The sequence below is a fragment of the Python bivittatus genome, unplaced genomic scaffold, assembly GCF_059951505.1.
Source record: "Python bivittatus isolate LINGU-HERP-01145 unplaced genomic scaffold, Pbiv_v1 ctg000080_np1212, whole genome shotgun sequence".
Lineage (NCBI taxonomy): Eukaryota > Metazoa > Chordata > Lepidosauria > Squamata > Pythonidae > Python > Python bivittatus.
Genome location: NW_028277035.1, coordinates 90,838,388 through 90,856,017, shown reverse-complemented (window position 1 = coordinate 90,856,017; position 17,630 = coordinate 90,838,388). Strand labels below are relative to the sequence as shown.

The 17,630-nt window shown below is 38.9% G+C and overlaps 1 protein-coding gene across 1 annotated transcript; it reads left to right on the top strand.

Moving 5' to 3' along the window:
• The first annotated feature begins 450 nt into the window (after positions 1-450).
• Positions 451-15,652, top strand: LOC148216815 (vomeronasal type-2 receptor 26-like). The gene is made up of 5 exons (XM_088134732.1): positions 451-612; positions 1,755-2,006; positions 7,707-7,934; positions 14,093-14,219; positions 14,742-15,652. The coding sequence occupies exons 1-5, from the start codon at positions 451-453 to the stop codon at positions 15,650-15,652; spliced, it is 1,680 nt and encodes a 559-aa protein (XP_087990858.1).
• The last annotated feature ends 1,978 nt before the right edge of the window (positions 15,653-17,630 follow it).

The window sequence follows — 17,630 nt, the reverse complement described above, 5'->3', positions numbered from 1 at the left end:
TAGAAGAGCCCTTGAAATAAATGATCAGGAATTTGGTATTGTTTCATTGAGCAATGAATGACTGATCCTATTTCCTTCCTTCCAACATAGTGAGATTGAACTTCAAGTAAACTCCTGCCCTTTTTAGCCCTTCATAACACCAATCAGATTATTTTGTCCTTTTTTAAGGTGATCCATGACATCAACATTTCACAGAATTAAAGGTGTGGATTTCTACCATCCAGAATATATCCATAAGATAAGAATCCACTTGATCGTATGAACTGAAGATGAAAATCCAAACAGAAGTTGAAGGCCTATTAATATTTCTTATCTTGCAGTACAAAAAGTCTGAGATTCTGGCATATCCTGCCCTTCTTCTTTGCCATTCATGAGATCAACCAGAATCCAAGGCTCTTACCCAACATCACACTGGGCTACAACATCTATGAGAACTTGTTCAATGCAAGAATGACATATGAGGCCATGATGGACTTGCTGTCGAAGGGGCAGGACAAAGTCCCAAACTACCGTTGTGGAAGACCAAAAAATCTGTTGACCGTGCTTGAAGGGACTGATTCTGAGCTATTTAATGATGTGTCAACCATGCTGGGCATCTACAAAATTCCACAGGTATGAATAGATGTTGAAGTTGATTCCATTTCCTAAATGATTCAGGCACTTGACAAACAGCTCACACTTACGATGGTTGCAGCAGCATCCCATGGTCACATAATCACCATTTGTGACCTTCCCTGACAGCTTCCCACAAGTAAAGTCAATGAGGAAGCCGGCAAGGAAGGTTGCAAGTTGCTCTGATAAGTTCCCCATCCACCTTCCTACACACTGCATCATGCCCTCCTTTCCCAGCCTGCATGTGCTCATGCTACACCATAGCAGCCTCCTATTCTAACTCATGCATGGCTTTTGCTGGGCTTCACAGGGCCTCTCCTATCTCCCTGTGGCACCACTGCACTCCTTATCTGGGAATCCCACCACTTCCCGCTTAATGACCCGCATGTCTTGGGTTACAACAAAAACCAGGATTGCCTGGATTAAGGTCACTAAGTAAAGTGGTCACATGACATCACACTTTCCAACAGCATTGCTTAGCGATGGCAACCCTGCTCCCAATGACTTAAGAACTACCTTTATTATTTCCATAAAGTAGTCACATATATTTTTTTCTGTCTTATCCGTGTCTGAGTTGAACTGCTCTCAGCCCATCCTCTATGTGAAATTGGCATTCCCTCTGGCTCTCCTTCTCCAGCCTCTTTTCTCTGTCTTCCACTCACTCCAATCACTTGACTTCCCTCCAAGAGAATGGAAGACAAAAAAGTATGTTCCAGCTTATTCCAGCCACATCCAAGGAAGCCACAAGGATTGTTATGGAGGAAAAAGAAGGGAAAGATTTCTTCAAGAGGGTCTTTCCCCACTTATAGCTAAAGACAATACAGATTCTGGGGACATCTTTTTTCTACTGAGTTCCCATAATGTTGCATCATCCCCAATCCACAAGACACATTTAGCTGAACAGAATATTAGCAGTATGTTATACCAAATTTGTTCTGACACTGTCCATGGTGTGCAAAATCTACTGTACTTCTCCTCCTGTGACCTTGGAGGTAACTCTCAATGATTGAGAAGAGAGACACAGCGCAGTTCAAGGCTTGGTGTAGAGAAATTCTCTGCAGTGGAAAAAAGGCCTTAGGTTTAAGGACTGATTTTTGTCCCCAAAAGCAGGACAATAACCCAACTTTTCCATTTCATTGTAGATCAATTATGGGGTCATCAGTCACATTCCGGAGCATAAACAGCATTTCCCTTTTTTCTACCGGATGAGTCCAAAACAAGAGCCTCCTCACTTGGCCATTGTCAAGCTGCTCCTGCATTTCCGATGGACCTGGATTGGCCTCACTGCTCCAGACAATGAAAATGGAGAAAAGTTCAGAAGAAACTTTGAGCTTGTGGCCATCAAGAAAGGGGTTTGTGTTGCCTTCTCAGAAAGCATCCCAGTGCTAGATAAAGTGAGAAGAAAAGACCTTCTTTTATATTTGAGCAACAATGAAGTAAAAATTATTGTTTGTCAGTTGGACCTTCAGGCCACTTTAATTTTAGCAGTGATAATAGTAAAAATTGAAAAAGCTAAAAAAGTGTTTGGGGAGAAAGTGTGGATTGCAACAACTTTGCCAGACATATCTGTGAGATTGTTTTATCGAATGCTTGATCTCCAGCACAAACATCTTTGGTTTTCTTTCTTAACTCTGGCAAAGAAAAGGACAGAAAATTATGATTTTAATTCATATCGCTCTGCTAGTGAGAAGTTTGGGGAGGCAGCATTTCAGTGTTCCTCTTCATGGCCTGTTTTATCTAAGAAAGTTTGGAAAAGATGCACGGAAACAGAGAACTGGGAAATCCCATCCCATGATGTGGTTGCAAGAATCCTGTCTGAGGATGCATCCAGTATTTCCACTTCAGTCCAAGCTGTGGCCAGAGTCCTCAGTGCTGCCTATTCCTCCCACCTGAGTCAGAGGAGGATCAGGGTTGGAGACCATCTCGTACCCCAGGTGGTACAGCCATGGCATGTAAGACTTTTCTCTGAATTTCTGCTAATGATCCCCTTTAGGTTCCTTACTATTTGTTAGAAATGGGCAGGGTTGGAAATGCGGTGGGATACTCCCCATAGCAATTGCACATGTTTGAGGTTTGTTCTGACCAAATGTGGAGGCTTGGAGAGGAAGAAGGAAAGAAAGATTCTGTTGCTAGAACTTTCAAAGTGAACAGTTGTGCTGGTTTGGGAAGCTGGGAGAACAAGCAATGAAGAGGAAGGCTCTTTCCCCACTTGCAGAATTAATCAGCACCAGGCTGTTGCAGTAACCATCAAGTTTCTTGATCATCAAGCATTGCCTGATTTAGCTTCTAGACCAGAGAATATTTTCTCACCTCCTGTCCTACTGCCTTAAGAGGATGTGAAGTCTATACCTTTCCAGTGTCTTCAGGGAACATCCAGGTCACTTTACTTGCTTTAGACTGCAGCTTCTTAATTATTGTGCACCAACTTTTTCTTCCCGATTGGTCCTCTTTCTTAGGCTTTGATACCAAGATATTCTTCTGGATTTTTCTCCTCCTACAAATATTAGAATCTGTAGCCCAATTTTTCTCCCAAGCAATCCCATCACCATCTGTTGGTTTCATAAAGTGATGAGGTATCAAGTTGCAGAAGCCAGAAAGACCATAACATAATATCCTGTCATGACATTTGCTGCCTCCATTGCCTTCATTTCTGTGACCTTTCAAATGGCCAGTTGTGTTCCTGCATCCCCAGCATCTGAGAAAGGAAGCAACCGCTCTGGTTTAGCTGCTTTCCACATTCAGGGCATCACCAGTCAATGGAATGTACATGCTGCAATCATAGCACAGCAGCAGGAATGGGCAGGTCTCGCTACAGGACTATCTGTCATCTCTAGTCTCCTCATATGGACCTTCTTCTACACCCAGGTCTTAGCTGTATCCAAACAAACACCAAGATCAGAACAGAAGAGTTCCTTAGGATGTGTTTCCCCTTCCAAACTGAATGCATTCCTCCACTTTTGATATCATAAACCCTCAAAGCAGGGTTGCCCCTATTAGGAGGGCATAGTCCATTCCACATTAGAGGGACATGTAGATGTGGTCACCACTGTTGTGCAGCTCTGTTGGACCATGCCCCATGGCTGCTGTGTCCAATGTTTTAGGCAGACAACAGCACTATGGCAACTAATGACCAGTGACCAATGCAGGATGAGCATCTCCATTTCAGCCTGAAATCGTCCATCTCCAACCCCTGCTGGCCACCTCAATTACCCTCCACATTCTGCAGCTCTCACTCACAAAGGACACAACTTTCATGGAGTGCTGCTGAAGTTGACCTGAGGTTTCTCACTCAGGAGCTGCAGATGAGATGAAGACAACATGAGTTTCCACCCGGACGGGACAGCGCGCTGACGCGTTTCTCGGAGCTCTGAGGGCACCCGAGCTATATTTGATAGCGGTGGGTGTAGAGGAGAGAAGACCACCAAATATCCCCCTGGATGGGGGGGGGGTTCAGAAGATTAACCACGAAAGCCCCAGATGCTGTTCCTCCTGCCTTTCCTGGTTTCCACCCCGGGAGAGCCGGTGAGTAGAGCAGCAAAGGTGGCTGGGAATTCCATCGTGCTTTACAAATGCAGAGAGCCTCATGAATGGGAGACATTAACACTGCAGTCCGGTGTCTTAGATCACTTTAGAAGTGGAAGGTTTTTTTTTTTTTCCCCCAACTCTCCTCCTCTTTGGATTATATATTTTTTTCTTTTTTTTGTCTTATTAATATCTAAGATCTATCTCTGGACTATACTTTTAAATGCTGCTGAGTTACTTTTTTATTCTCTGTCATGGAATGTAATGGGTGGAAATTGACAAATGGACTTTGCTACGATATGGAAATGTTTTATGGATTTTAAATAGAGGATTTTATAAATTGTTAATGATTTGCCTTTTCTGTGGGATTAAATTTTTTTCTTTTTTTCTTTTTTTCTTTTTTCTTTGGCTCATAAACGTATATTGGACTATGAATCTGCTGTTGGATTTTTATAGTTGAGTTTTCCCTTTTCTCCATGTTGAACTTAAAAGCTTGAGAACTGAGAATTGTTTATATATTTTATTATCTATATTTGGGAATAAGAGACAGCTTTCTATAGCTGGGATTATAACTGCTGTGTTGTTAGAGAGTTTGGAAGAAAGCTGTTGCTGTTGGATTATAATTGTTGTTCTTTGAAGATATTAAACTTTCTACTGCTTACAATGGCTTTAAGAGGGACGAAGGATAAGGAAAAGGAAAGAGAATCAACAAGAACTTTTACAGAACCGGCTGAGGGGGGTGGAGACATGAAAAAAGTACTAGATTACTGCCTTAAGCCACCAGATGGACCAAAGAGACATAAAAATGAATGAAAAAATAGACAATTTAAAGAAGGAATTGACTCAAGAATTTAGAAATGAGGTTCAGAAAGTGAAAGATGTGGTGGATAATTTGTTAACTGATCTCAAGAATACTCAAGGACAGGTACACTTGTTAGAAATTAAGTCAGAAGCAGTCACTAAAGATATTGATCGAAATCTGGATGCTATTGCATTAGCAGAAATGAGGGAGAAAGAATTTATATTGAGATTGAGATCAGTAAGAGAAAATCTTGGGGAAGATGTAAGAAAATTTATTATTACTGCATTAGCACAATTTTTAGAGATGGAGGAACAAGATTTAGATTCTGAAATAGATAAAGTTTATAGAGTCAATTCACGTTATGTTCCACTCTGGACAGATATTAAAAAAGATTTAGACTGATGGGAAAAGTTACAATTGTCATTATTAGGAAGAATATCGGTGATTAAAATGAATATTTTGCTGCAAATTTTATATCTTTTCCAGACAATTCCAATATTGACTTCAGAAGCACCCTTTAAACAATGGCAATGTGACATTTCTAAGTTTATATGGCAAGGGAAAAAACCAAGAATAAAATATAAAGTTTTGCAAGATGTGAAAGAAAGAGGTTGTTTGGGTCTCCCTGATTTGAAATTGTACTATGTAGCTTGCTGTTTAGTCTGGCTTAAAGAATGGATTACCTTGAGAAATGAAAAATTATTAAATTTGGAAGGTTATAATTTGAGATTTGGGTGGCACGGATATTTGTGGTATGATAAAGTTAAAGTTAATGTGGACTTTAAAAGCCACTATATTAGAAGATCTTTATTAAAAGTTTGGACTAAATGCAGACCACTTTTATACCCTAAGATGCCGATGTGGACTTCTATACAAGAAGCTTTTTATAGAACTGAAACAAGAGATAAAAATAAATGGATGAGATACAAAGACTTATTAGAAAAAGAACAAGGAGAATATAAAATCAAATCAGAAGAGCAATTGGTTTTAGGAGGACACACTTTTCAATGGCTTTCTTATATCCAATATAAAGAAAAATTCAAAATCGATAAAAAAGAATTTGGATTTGAATAGAATAAATCGGAATTTGAAATTCAACTATGTGAAACAGATGAACACTTAATAGCAAAAATGTATAAATTATTGTTGAGAGAAGAAATGGTTGAAGAACAAGTTAAAGAATGCATGATTAAATGGGCAAAAAATATTGGACATAATATACATATGCAGCAATGGGAAAATATGTGGTCTAAAGGATTAAATTTTACTTTATGTTATAATTTGAAAGAAAATTTTTATAAAATGTTGTATCGATGGTACATGACACCCCAAAGATTATTAAAGATGTATGGGACAATTTCCAACGTTTGTTGGAAATGTAACCAACAAGAAGGGTCGTTCTACCATATGTGGTGGACATGTAAAATTGCAAAGAAATTTTGGACTCAAATACAATCCTTCATGCAGAGCATACTACAAATACAGATTCCATTTAAACCAGAACTATTCCTGTTGGGGATAATGGACTTTCAAATTGGAAAGCATCTTATCAGAATTACTCAATATATGATTACTGCAGCAAGACTTTTGTATGCACAATTTTGGAAAACCCAGACACTACCAACAATACAAGAATGGCTGTTAAAACTGATGGAAATGGTAGAAACTGATTAACTGACTTGTTTATTAAAAGAAAAATCAAATAATTATTACCTTAAAGACTGGAAACCATTGATGGACTATTTGCAAAATGCAGGCGGGGTGAAGCTTACATGGGGATTTGAAGATTAGATTATAAATGTAATGGGATATGTTTTGACAAAGAATTATTCCTACTTAATGCATTAAAAACTAGCACCTATGATACTCTTATTATTCTTAAGACCAGAGATAGATTGGAAGCTATCTATTTTTCATGTCTTTTTTCTTTTTCTTTTACTTTATCTCACTTTTTCTTTTCCTTTTCTTTATAATTTGTATTTTCACTTTTCTTTTTCATTTCTAACTTTTAACTTTGTAATCTTAAAATCTTAATAAAATACTATTTTTTTTAAAAAAGGCAACATGGTGGGGGACAATGAGCAAAAATTTCTGACATGGTTAGTTGCAAGTCAGTTGCAGAAAAAAAACTTTGATACATTTCCAGATCCAGAAGACTTCTTGTCCATTTCAGGGGCCTTCGGTAACAGTAGTCAACTTCAGCTTCCTGCCAATGCCAGGTTTCCCCCCAGATACAGTACCATGAGAAAACACAGAAGAAAGACATTTATGCAAAGCTGAAGCACTGCAAAGGTGAAATGGTACAAATCAGAAATGTCACCAAGGAAGATGCTGAAGCCAAACTTTTCTTTCCTACAGCACCTGGATGGTTGAATGTTTCCTTCTAGAAAATGACATGGTCAATGGCAGGAGGTGGGGGGGGCAAAAATTTCACAGTGGAAGACAGGCAAGAAGAGCAAATTTGGGAGACTGAGGTTTTTGCTGAATACAAGGAGAGGTTAGAATTTTAGACCAGTAGCAGGGAAACTGCCCTAGTGAAATAGCCACTTTATACGTCATCAGATTGCTGGAGTCAAAATACGTTTGAAACTTGAGAGTAGCAATTTTAGAACAGAACAGGCCAGAGATCTTTGACAGTCAGAAAGGACACTGAGTGTCCTTAACTACATTTCTTCAAATATTGGAGAAAGAGGAATCGAGTTGAAGTAGCCCCATTTGGACTTAGGGATCAAATATGAATGTATACATGTGACTCTCCATGTCTTTCTAGCTTCATCCTTTTCTAAGAAGCTTCCAGCTTTATAATCTTACTGGAGATTATGTTTACTTGGATGAAAATGGAAATCCTGCTGCTGACTTTGCTATTATGGACTGGGCAGTATTTCCCAACAAGTCTGCTGCGGGGGTGAAAATTGGAAAGATAGAAAGAGAGGCCTCTTCAGAAATAAAATTCTTCATCAATCAGCATGCCATCATATGGCCGACATCATTTCATCAGGTATCTGAGTCTGCTTATTTGTGGGTTTTATTATTTTTCTGCTCCTATATAACCATCTGAGTTCTCAGATTATCAACCTTGCAACTCTGATTGATGGTCTGTGCTGGAAGAAGTGCCACTTGAAGGAGATGCTACTATTTCTCCGGGACCTCAAAAAACCTCCAGTGTGGGAATCCTGCCAGTGATGTGGGGCAGGATGGGAAGACTTGTTCTTGGGTAGCCCACTGCTGCTTGGAATTGAGATTTCAGACCTACATGTTGCAAGAAGGCAGAGCCTCAAGGAGATGTTATGGTAGGTGCTTTCCAAGGAATTGCAAGGATAAGAGGAAGCAACCTTATGCCTCTCCTGCATTTATCAGCCCTTTGAGGTAGATCAGACTAGGAATCCAATGTCACATGGGTCCATACTACAGTGGTACTTCGGGTCATGAATGCTTCTGTTCACAACCAATTTGGGTCACGAACAGCACCGTTCGCAAAATTTTGCTTCCGTTCATGAACTCCGCATAAGGTGACGAACAGGATCCGTGGCCATTTTCCCTGCTGTGACACGTGGCCGTGGCTTCCTGTAGGGAGGGGGACTCTCCCTCCAAACAATAACCACCTTCCCACCCACCTTCCTGTCCTCCATGCCTCAAGCAAGGTTAGCGTTCTCTCTCTTCATAGTGTACTGTACTGTACTTTATGTCATATTTTTGTGGTTTTAAAAAAAATACATATGGTTCAGAACGGATTAACCGTATTTACATTGAACCTTATGGGAAAATTTGATTCAGGTCGCGACCAAAATCGGTTGGCGACCAAATTCGTAGGGGTCAGAACGGATTAACCGTATTTACAATGAACCTTATGGGAAAATTTGATTTGGGTCGCGGCCAATTCGGGTCGCGACCAGAGTCGTGGAACGAATTAAGTTTGTGACCCAAGGTACCACTGTACTTTATTGTAAAGCTATAATAACAGAATCTTGCAAGTCTGAATGCGCTTCCCCCCTCCTTCACTTTATATGTGTGAGAACTAGGGAGGTCTTTTCTGAGACATTTGCATAAATAACAGTCCTACCATGGACTCAGTCCTCTTTTATCTGACCGTTGTCTTGGTAGTGGCTCTTCCACCTGGCCCTCAAGGCCAGTTGCACTGCCTTCTACAGCTCTGGACTATATTGCCCATAGTTTATTTCTGGCCATTCAAATTGAAACTGATGACAATTTCACTCTACACTCCATGTTGCTTTTTCTTTTTTTAAAATAATTTTTATTAAAAGAAAAAAATTACATAAGATTAAAACACTATAAAAAGATAAAGGGAAAAGTAGAAAAAAGAAAGAAATATGAAATAATAAGAGAAAAAGTCAAAAATAATAAAAGAAGAAGAAAGGGAAAATGAAAGATATTTAAAGAAGCACTGGAACAACTTGTTTACATGTCTCTGATTCATCCTTTCTCCAACAGACCTTCAGGGAGTTGAGAGGCACCATCCCCTCTTGGCCAAAGAGTGTCTCCAGGCCAGAAGGGGGTTGGGAATCCAAGCCATTCCTGCACCTTAGTTATAATTTAACAGTTAATTAACAGTTAATTAATAAGGACAAAGTGGGGGGGGGGAGCTTGGCAAGCCAACCAAGGCTGGGCATTATATTGCCATTGTGTGAATGAATGGGAGATGACCACACACTGGCAGGAAATTGATTAGCACAAGGACAAAGGGAGACAGAGACAGAATGCTTCTCTTCCTAAGGCGAGATTTGTTTTCTTCTTGTTCTGTTTTGCTTCTTCATTAAAAGAATTTCTGTTTTGCTGCACAGAAAACAGGCACTGGCATTTCACATTTTGAAACATGATGCATCTGCAGGCCAATAGAGAGAGAGAAAAAAAAAATTACACAAAATAAAATTAGCAGTGGATAAAATCCCAGCTGGGAAATGTTGCAAAGTCTTACCAAAACTCATTTTAAGCTTTCTTCAGAGCTCCTCAGATGTTTAGCCTTGGAAAGAGTCTTCAACATTTCAGGGATAATTATTTTGCTTTGGGCAAAATACTGCATCAGGGTAGATATGGAAATAGCATTGCTAACTTGTATTGAAACAGAAAAGGGTTGAGAGGGACATTAGGGATAATAGAGGCTAGTGAGGACAGCATGAAGATTCTCATGGATATCTGGTTGGAATCTTGAAGGTCAAGGTGAGGTTTAGTCAATAAATACCCCAAAGAAAACACATGAATGGCAGATGCATTTCTCCATAAAAGGCATTCATCAGCATCTTTTGCCAACCATCATCTAAACCAATTCCAGTTGTCTTTACAGAAGCTACAAACATAGTAATTACAATTTCCACCCTCCCAAATGGCATTATCATGGTTCCTTTCTTCACGTAAACAAACCCTTTTAATCAATAAATCCCAAAATCGCTTGTTTATTTTTACTCATTGTCAGCAGTGTCCATAAAAAGTGTCCAATCTTTTATAAAAGTAATTGTTATTCCCTCCCTAATGAAACAAATCAATTCAGCGATTTCGGCAAGCTCTGCCATCTTCATGATCCATTCCTCCATGATGGGTATTTCTGTATTTTGCCCAATTTTGTGCATTTTATGCTCTTTGTTCCTTCATCCAAACCAAACAGCAGGCAGTAAAACAAAATTTTAAATCAGCTAATCCCAGTCCCCCTCTTTCCTTTGCATCTTGCAGAATCTTATATTGATTTCTTTCCCTGCCATATACATCTGGATATGTTGATTTGCCACTGTTTAAATGGTGCGTCAGTTCTCAAAACACGTAGTGTCTGACATAAGACCAACACTCGAGGTAACATATCCATTTTTATCACAGCAATTCTTCCCAACATTGATAATTTTAACTTTTCCCTCCTTAATTTCATTCCATACTTTGACATAATTATTTTGAAATAACAGGCAATTCATGTTAGTTATAGTAATACCCAAATATTTCCCTTTTTTCTCAATCTGAAACCCAGCGTTTACAGAAAGTTCATTTTGGTCTTCCATCTTCATATTCTTTGTCAACTTCTTTGTTTTCTCCTTATTAATTTTAAATCCAGCTAATGCACCAAATTCTCTTTTTCCATTAATACATCTATCCCTTCTAAAGGAATCTCCAGTATTAAAACCAAATAATCAGTGGGTGCCCTTAGTTTATACACTTTTTTTTAACTTTCTCATCTTGTCTTATGTCTCTATTAAAAACTTGAAGACCCAGAATGAATAACAGCGGTGAAAGTGGGTATCTCAGCCTTGTTCCTTTCTGTATTTCACAGGGCTTAGTCAGGGCCCCATTCACAATTATCTCTGCCATTTGTGAAATATATATCGATTTCACCCATGTACTAAAGTTCCCTTCAAAGTCCATTTCTTCCAGAATTTTAAACAGAAAAGCCCAGTTAAAATTGTCAAAAGCTTTCTCTGCATCAAGGAATATTAAAGCAGTTTGTTTTTCATTATGTTCCTCCAAGTACACTAATATTTCTAATATTGTCTCTTACTTGTCTCTTAGGTAAAAAAACACATTGTAAATCTGGTAAAATGTTTTTCAGCCTTTTTCATAGACATTGTTCGTAATTATATTGGTCAATCCTGAGCTACATATATTCTTTCTATTAGTTTTTTTTTTAAGTCAACTTTTTTTTTTTTTTTGCTTAAAGAAACTGAGATTCCTCTCCCAAATTTTTAGAAATCAAATATGCTTTATCTTTCTTGTTTATAGATATTTCTTGTAAACCAATTATATCCAACTTCAGTTCCTTCAAATAATGAAATATCTTCTTCCACTTCTGGGGGGCATTTGCTCCATTTATATTCCACATTAAACATTTAAACTCCATATTTATTTTATAAATTTTGAAAAGTTTATACCTAATGTAGTGGTATCTTCCTCAGCTTCTTATGATGTTAACTGACTAACTCCTTCCATTTGCATCTCTTACATCTCCTCCAATTCCACCTTGTGTCTTTCCAAGAATTATCTTGCCTTTTGAACTGAATTAAGTCAAAATCTCTGCTGCTTAAAACTCAAAACCACTTCTTCCAATTTATCCCACCTAAGTAGTATCTTCTGATTTAATTTATCAGTCAAGAAGGTATAATCTTTTCTCTTATGCAGGATTTTGATGTCTATTTCTTTAAGCAGGAATACATCTATCCTTAACTTTGGGTTAAAGTATTGTTATAGAATCTGGTCTCTTGTTCTCTTCTTAACAAAATGCACTAATTTCTCAATTTGGTGTATCTTGTGTTAATTCTATAGACCTCATCCAATTCTGCTTTCATATCTTCTTCCCAATCCAAAAATGTTGTAAACATCTAAGCTATGCTGTCTCTTACATCTTCCCCAGGTTTTTCTGGGACTGCCCTCAATCTCAGGCAAAATTCCTTCTCTCTCAGTTCTAGTAAGTTATCAAAGCACTTTTCTATTTCTTGGCTTACTCCTCCAGTCTTCGTTTCCAAAACTTCTACTTTTTCTTTAATTTGTTGAACCTCACCTTTAATCTGTATTACAGATTCTTCAAATTTCTTATTCATTCTTTCCTCCAAATTTCTCCTCTATGGACACTGTCATAGCCACAATTGAGGCTATGACAAGTCTTTCCCATCTCTTCAAACATCCTCTGTAAAATCTCAGGTGTAATCCCAGGTGGTTTGTCTATCAGTGATCCTCTCCTCCCTTCTTTCACTGTTTTTCTAGTAGTGGCCATCTCTCTGTGCCTTACTTTAATCCAATCAATAAGATCATAAAAAGGAACTTTCTTTTACCTATATTTTTCCTTTTTTGTCTTTCTTAAGTCTTGCACTTTCATGGCAAACCCTTGGAGCCTCTGTACTTCTGCTCTGATGCAAACTCCTCACTTTTATGGCAGTCCCTTAACCATTTGCTTAAGAAAGTCCACCAGTCTTTTTTTTGCTTCTGTGAGCCAAAACAAAACACTCTCGCATGAAGGTGAATGCTATTTATTTAATTAATTCCCAGGAACCTAAAATAAACAAATCCAAAAAAACTCCACTGAACACTTTATCCATTTGAAACTTTTGTAATTTAAATTCTTACTGTCCTTTTTTGCTGCAAGTTGTTGGGTTTTTTTTTAAAGTTCTTATTCTTTTATTGTTCAATTTGTTACAGAGTTTGGGAATACTCACTGGATAGTCCTATTAAACTGCTTCTCTGAAGATTTCTTTAGCATTTAATTAGTTATATTACAAAGAGATTTGAGAAGTGGGGTTTGGTCAGACTGAATGTCCCTTAAAAGACTTTGCTGAGGCTGCATGCTTGATCCTCCTTCCTCGGCTCCTGGTTGCTCTTACTCACGAGGTGCCCTCAGACCCCTTTCAGATCCTTCATCCAGGTGATCTCTTCATCTACTCCTTTCTCCAGAGAAGCTAAGCAAAATTGGGCACCTCACCAAATTGTGATTCAAGCCTCAGCATCATCTCCACATTTTCCGAGATGTATTAGTCTGCCATTTTCCCCGCCAGAGGTCCCATGTAGCCTCTTCTTAGAATAGGAAGAGCAGATGTCTAAGGATCCTAGCCAGAAGGGCCATCCTCCTCTCTTTAATATTGACGGGATTGTGGGAAAAAATCCTGCTGAAATGGTACTGCATCTTGGGGGTCTGGAGAAAAGGATGATGTTGAAAATGAGGCTTTGGAAAACATATTTCCACTATATTTGGAAAGACCTTAAAAGTATATTCTTGAATTTTATGACCTGAGCACAATTAGCATGCAGACTTAGGACATTTCACAAGGAGAAATTCTTTGTGACTTTGAGTTAAGAAGGTTAAAGTCTTGGAAGATCTTCAAACATTGCTCCTGTCAAGAATCAGTTTCAAGGCAACCTCACCTTTTGCTCATTGCCAGTCCTGCTGTTCGAAAGAGCCAAGGATCCCTGGAAGATAACCCCAACTCAGTGGTGGAGTTTATTCATTAAGGCATTGTGAGATTTGGTTGGATTCAGTTCAATGCTCTGGGTGAACAATTACGATGTATAAAGGTGGTTCCTAACTTTACACAGTGTGTAAAACACATGTTTGTCAGGAGCAAAATATGATGATTATAACAAACCACAGTTCATCAACCTACACTGTAACTCATTTCCATTCACATATGTAATCCCCATAATTTATATATTTCTCCCCATTTTCTTTCTGTTTAGAAGGTGCCTTTTTCTAGGTGTAGTAAAAGTTGTCTCCCAGGATACACAAAGCTCACCAGAGAGGGAGCACCAATTTGCTGCTATGACTGTTCTCCATGTATGGAAGGAACCATCTCTATGCAGGAAGGTAAGTGGCCCAACAGCAAAGAAGGGACACCATCCAAGTCCATACCAGGATTGATCCATGCTTCCATCTGCTAAGGAAGCCACCATTCTACTAACCTAGCTATCTATTTTTCTTGCAAAATGCCCCTTAGCCAGACCTTTTATTGAAGGGATTTGGGATGTCCCTAAGAGTGATAATCTCCTTTCTGTTGGGATTAGTGACATAAGTCTTATAACAGAAAGGAGATTTATTTATAGGGCACATATTAGAGGAATAAGCAATCCCAGCACCTACCTACCATCAAAAAGAGTCCTAAAGCACATGATCCATCTGCCTCTGCTGGGAAGAAAAGCAGAAAAAGCGATCTGTGGTCAGCAGTCTTTTAGATCAAGAGAGATCAGTGTGACAAAGAAGGAACCCAGAGTAAATCCTTAATTCTCTATCTCCACTCTGCTGACCCCTTTTGGTCATTTGGTCAGGAGATGCTGAAGAGTCAATGCCACCCAATTCAGGAGTTAGACAGCAATTATTTCTGTTTTTCAGATGCGGCCCATTGTGAGACGTGTCCCGAAGACCACCATTCCAATAAGAAGCGAGATCAATGTGTCCCCAAAGTTATAAGCTTCCTGTCCTATCAAGAAATGTTGGGTCTCATCCTGTCTCTCGTTGCCCATTTTTTGTCTCTAATCACCGGCTGTGTTCTAGGAATCTTCATGAAATACCGAGAAACTCCCATAGTCAAAGCCAACAACCGGGACCTTACCTACATTCTCCTGATTGCCCTCCAGCTTTCTTTTTTATCTTCATTTCTATTTATTGGTCACCCCAAGAAAGTGACCTGCCTTCTTCGACAAACTGCCTTCTGTGTGGTTTTCTCAGTTGCTGTCTCTTCCTTACTGGCCAAGACCGTCATGGTAGTGGTGGCGTTTCTGGCCACAAAGCCAGGCAGTACAATGAGGAAATGGCTGGGGAAGGGTCTGGCTAATTCCATTGTCTTGTCCTGCTCTGGGGTTCAGGTGGGCATCTGCCTTATATGGCTGGGAATCTCTCCCCCATTCCCAGATGCCAATCTGAATTCCCAACCAGGACAGATCCTGCTGCAATGTAACGAAGGCTCCATTGCCATGTTCTACACTGCACTGGGCTACTTGGGCTTTCTGGCTGCCATCTGCTTTGTGGTGGCTTTCCTGGCCCGAAAGCTGCCGGGGACCTTCAACGAAGCTAAGCTGATCACCTTCAGCATGTTGGTTTTCTGCAGCGTTTGGGTCTCCTTTGTCCCCACCTACCTGAGCACCAAAGGGAAATACATGGTGGCTGTGCAGATCTTCTCCATCCTGGCCTCCAGCCTGGGCTTACTGGGCTGCATCTTCATCCCTAAATGCTATATCATTATCCTGAAACCTCACCTGAACACAAAAGAGCATCTCATGATGAAAACTGATCAGGCCTCTTAATTTTAGAATCTATTTTTTTCTATAATTTACTGGTAATTTAAAATAATATCACTTAGAATTAAAGTTCTTTATATGTTTTCTCAAATCTTCCTTCCCTGCACATGACTTTGAACTTTAATGACAGAGAAATAAAATAAATAATTCAAATTCCATAATTATGTTATTTTTTTGAATCACAATCTATATTCAAGCAGAATCATAACATTACTGACATTAATTAAATGAGCATTTTTAATGATAAAATTCTCTTTCATTTGTTAAAATGAGTAAGAAAAGACAGAACAACTTGAGAAAAATGAGGGAAGATAGAGACAGCCAGTAGAAGCAGATTCATCTCTTACAATATAACAAATGGGAGATTTATGTACATCTGAAGAAATAAAAAAGCTTTTGATAATTTGGAATTTCCTTTTGTATTCATGGATTTCAACTGCAGCTTGAATTTTCTCACATGGATAAAATGAACAAGAGGCCAAGATATTTGTAAATGGATTTTATCACCAAATTAAAAGTGTTCTTTAAAATATTTTTTATTAAAACATTTTGCATATATAATTATCTATTATAAAGAAATTATGTATTATAAAGAAACCAACAAGACAAATTTGTCCCCTCTCGCCTTCCTTGTTACTATTGGCATTTGAGCCATTGGCAAGGGAGGCATCGGAAGGGAAGCAAATTTTGGGAATCAAAGTACCAAATCAAGAACAGAAACTAGAATTATATGCCAACAATATTGTATTCAGAGTTACTCATCCAATGTATTCTTTTTAACCAGTAATGGAATTAATACAGCAACACGGTTCTATCTCAGGATATCAGATTAACAAGAACAAAACAGGGAGGATTACATGGACTGTATCTGAAGAGGAAAGCCACATTTATAGTAAAGAATACACTTTAATATTATTATAAAATGAGTTCAGTACCTAGAAATTTATTTAACAAATTTTAATAAAGATTTCTTCAAGAATAATCATTTATAGTTTTGGGAAAATACAATGGCCGAAATCTTATGATGGAAAAAGTTAAACATGTCCTGCATAGGAAGAAGAACAAAAGGAAAATGAATATTTTACCTGGTCTCAACTTTCTATTTCAAGTGATTCCAATAAGGATTGAAGATAAAATATTGAGTGAACAGCAAGGACAAATCACTGCCTTCATTTGGTCAAACCAAAGTCTAAAGAATAAATTTAGGATTTTTTAAGATGTAAAAGAAAGAGGCGGATTGGTTCTGTTAAATCTTAAACTATACTGTCAGTCAGGCAGTTTGACCTGAATAACAGGTTGGGTTAAATGTCCATTCAGCTGAGATAGCTTTGCCAGAAGGCTTGCATCTTTGGTTAGATAGAAGCATGCAATCCATAAGAGATGACTCAGTTATAAATAGCATAGTCCTTCCAAGGGAAAGATTACCAGGAAGAGATCTCAACCCTACCAGGACAGGGTGGATGTGGAGGAGTGTGGAGATGGCCTTGAAGGAAATATGTGTCATGTGAGGGAGAGAGGAATGAGTTTGAAAGTGCCCTCTGCACATGGGAAAGGCTGTGCTGAAAGTGCTGAATGGAGTGGCTGCAGCAGGCAGAAAGAGTAACCACCTCCCCACTTCCTAACAACCTTGCAAAGTAGTCCAGATAAGAAATACAGCCAGAAGTACCACCTCTTGTCAGATTCAGCTGGCGCAGCACAGCTAGAAACTTGCTCAGCCGCGCTTAGTCAATTGCAGGCGCTAGCTGGGGAAAAAGGGGAAGTGAGAAACCGCGAACTGATCAGAGCCAGGTGGCGCCGCTTGACTAAAACCACAAGCGGATATTTTGTATCAACGCCAGCTGGCCTCGAGCGCTACAAACAAAGGGAAGCAATCAGCACGTGACTGAGAACTCCCGGCTTTGTGGGCAACAGGAAAACCCGACAAAGGCAACAACAGCACAACCCATAAACGTCAATCAAGACCACCAAAGAATCGGACTGAATC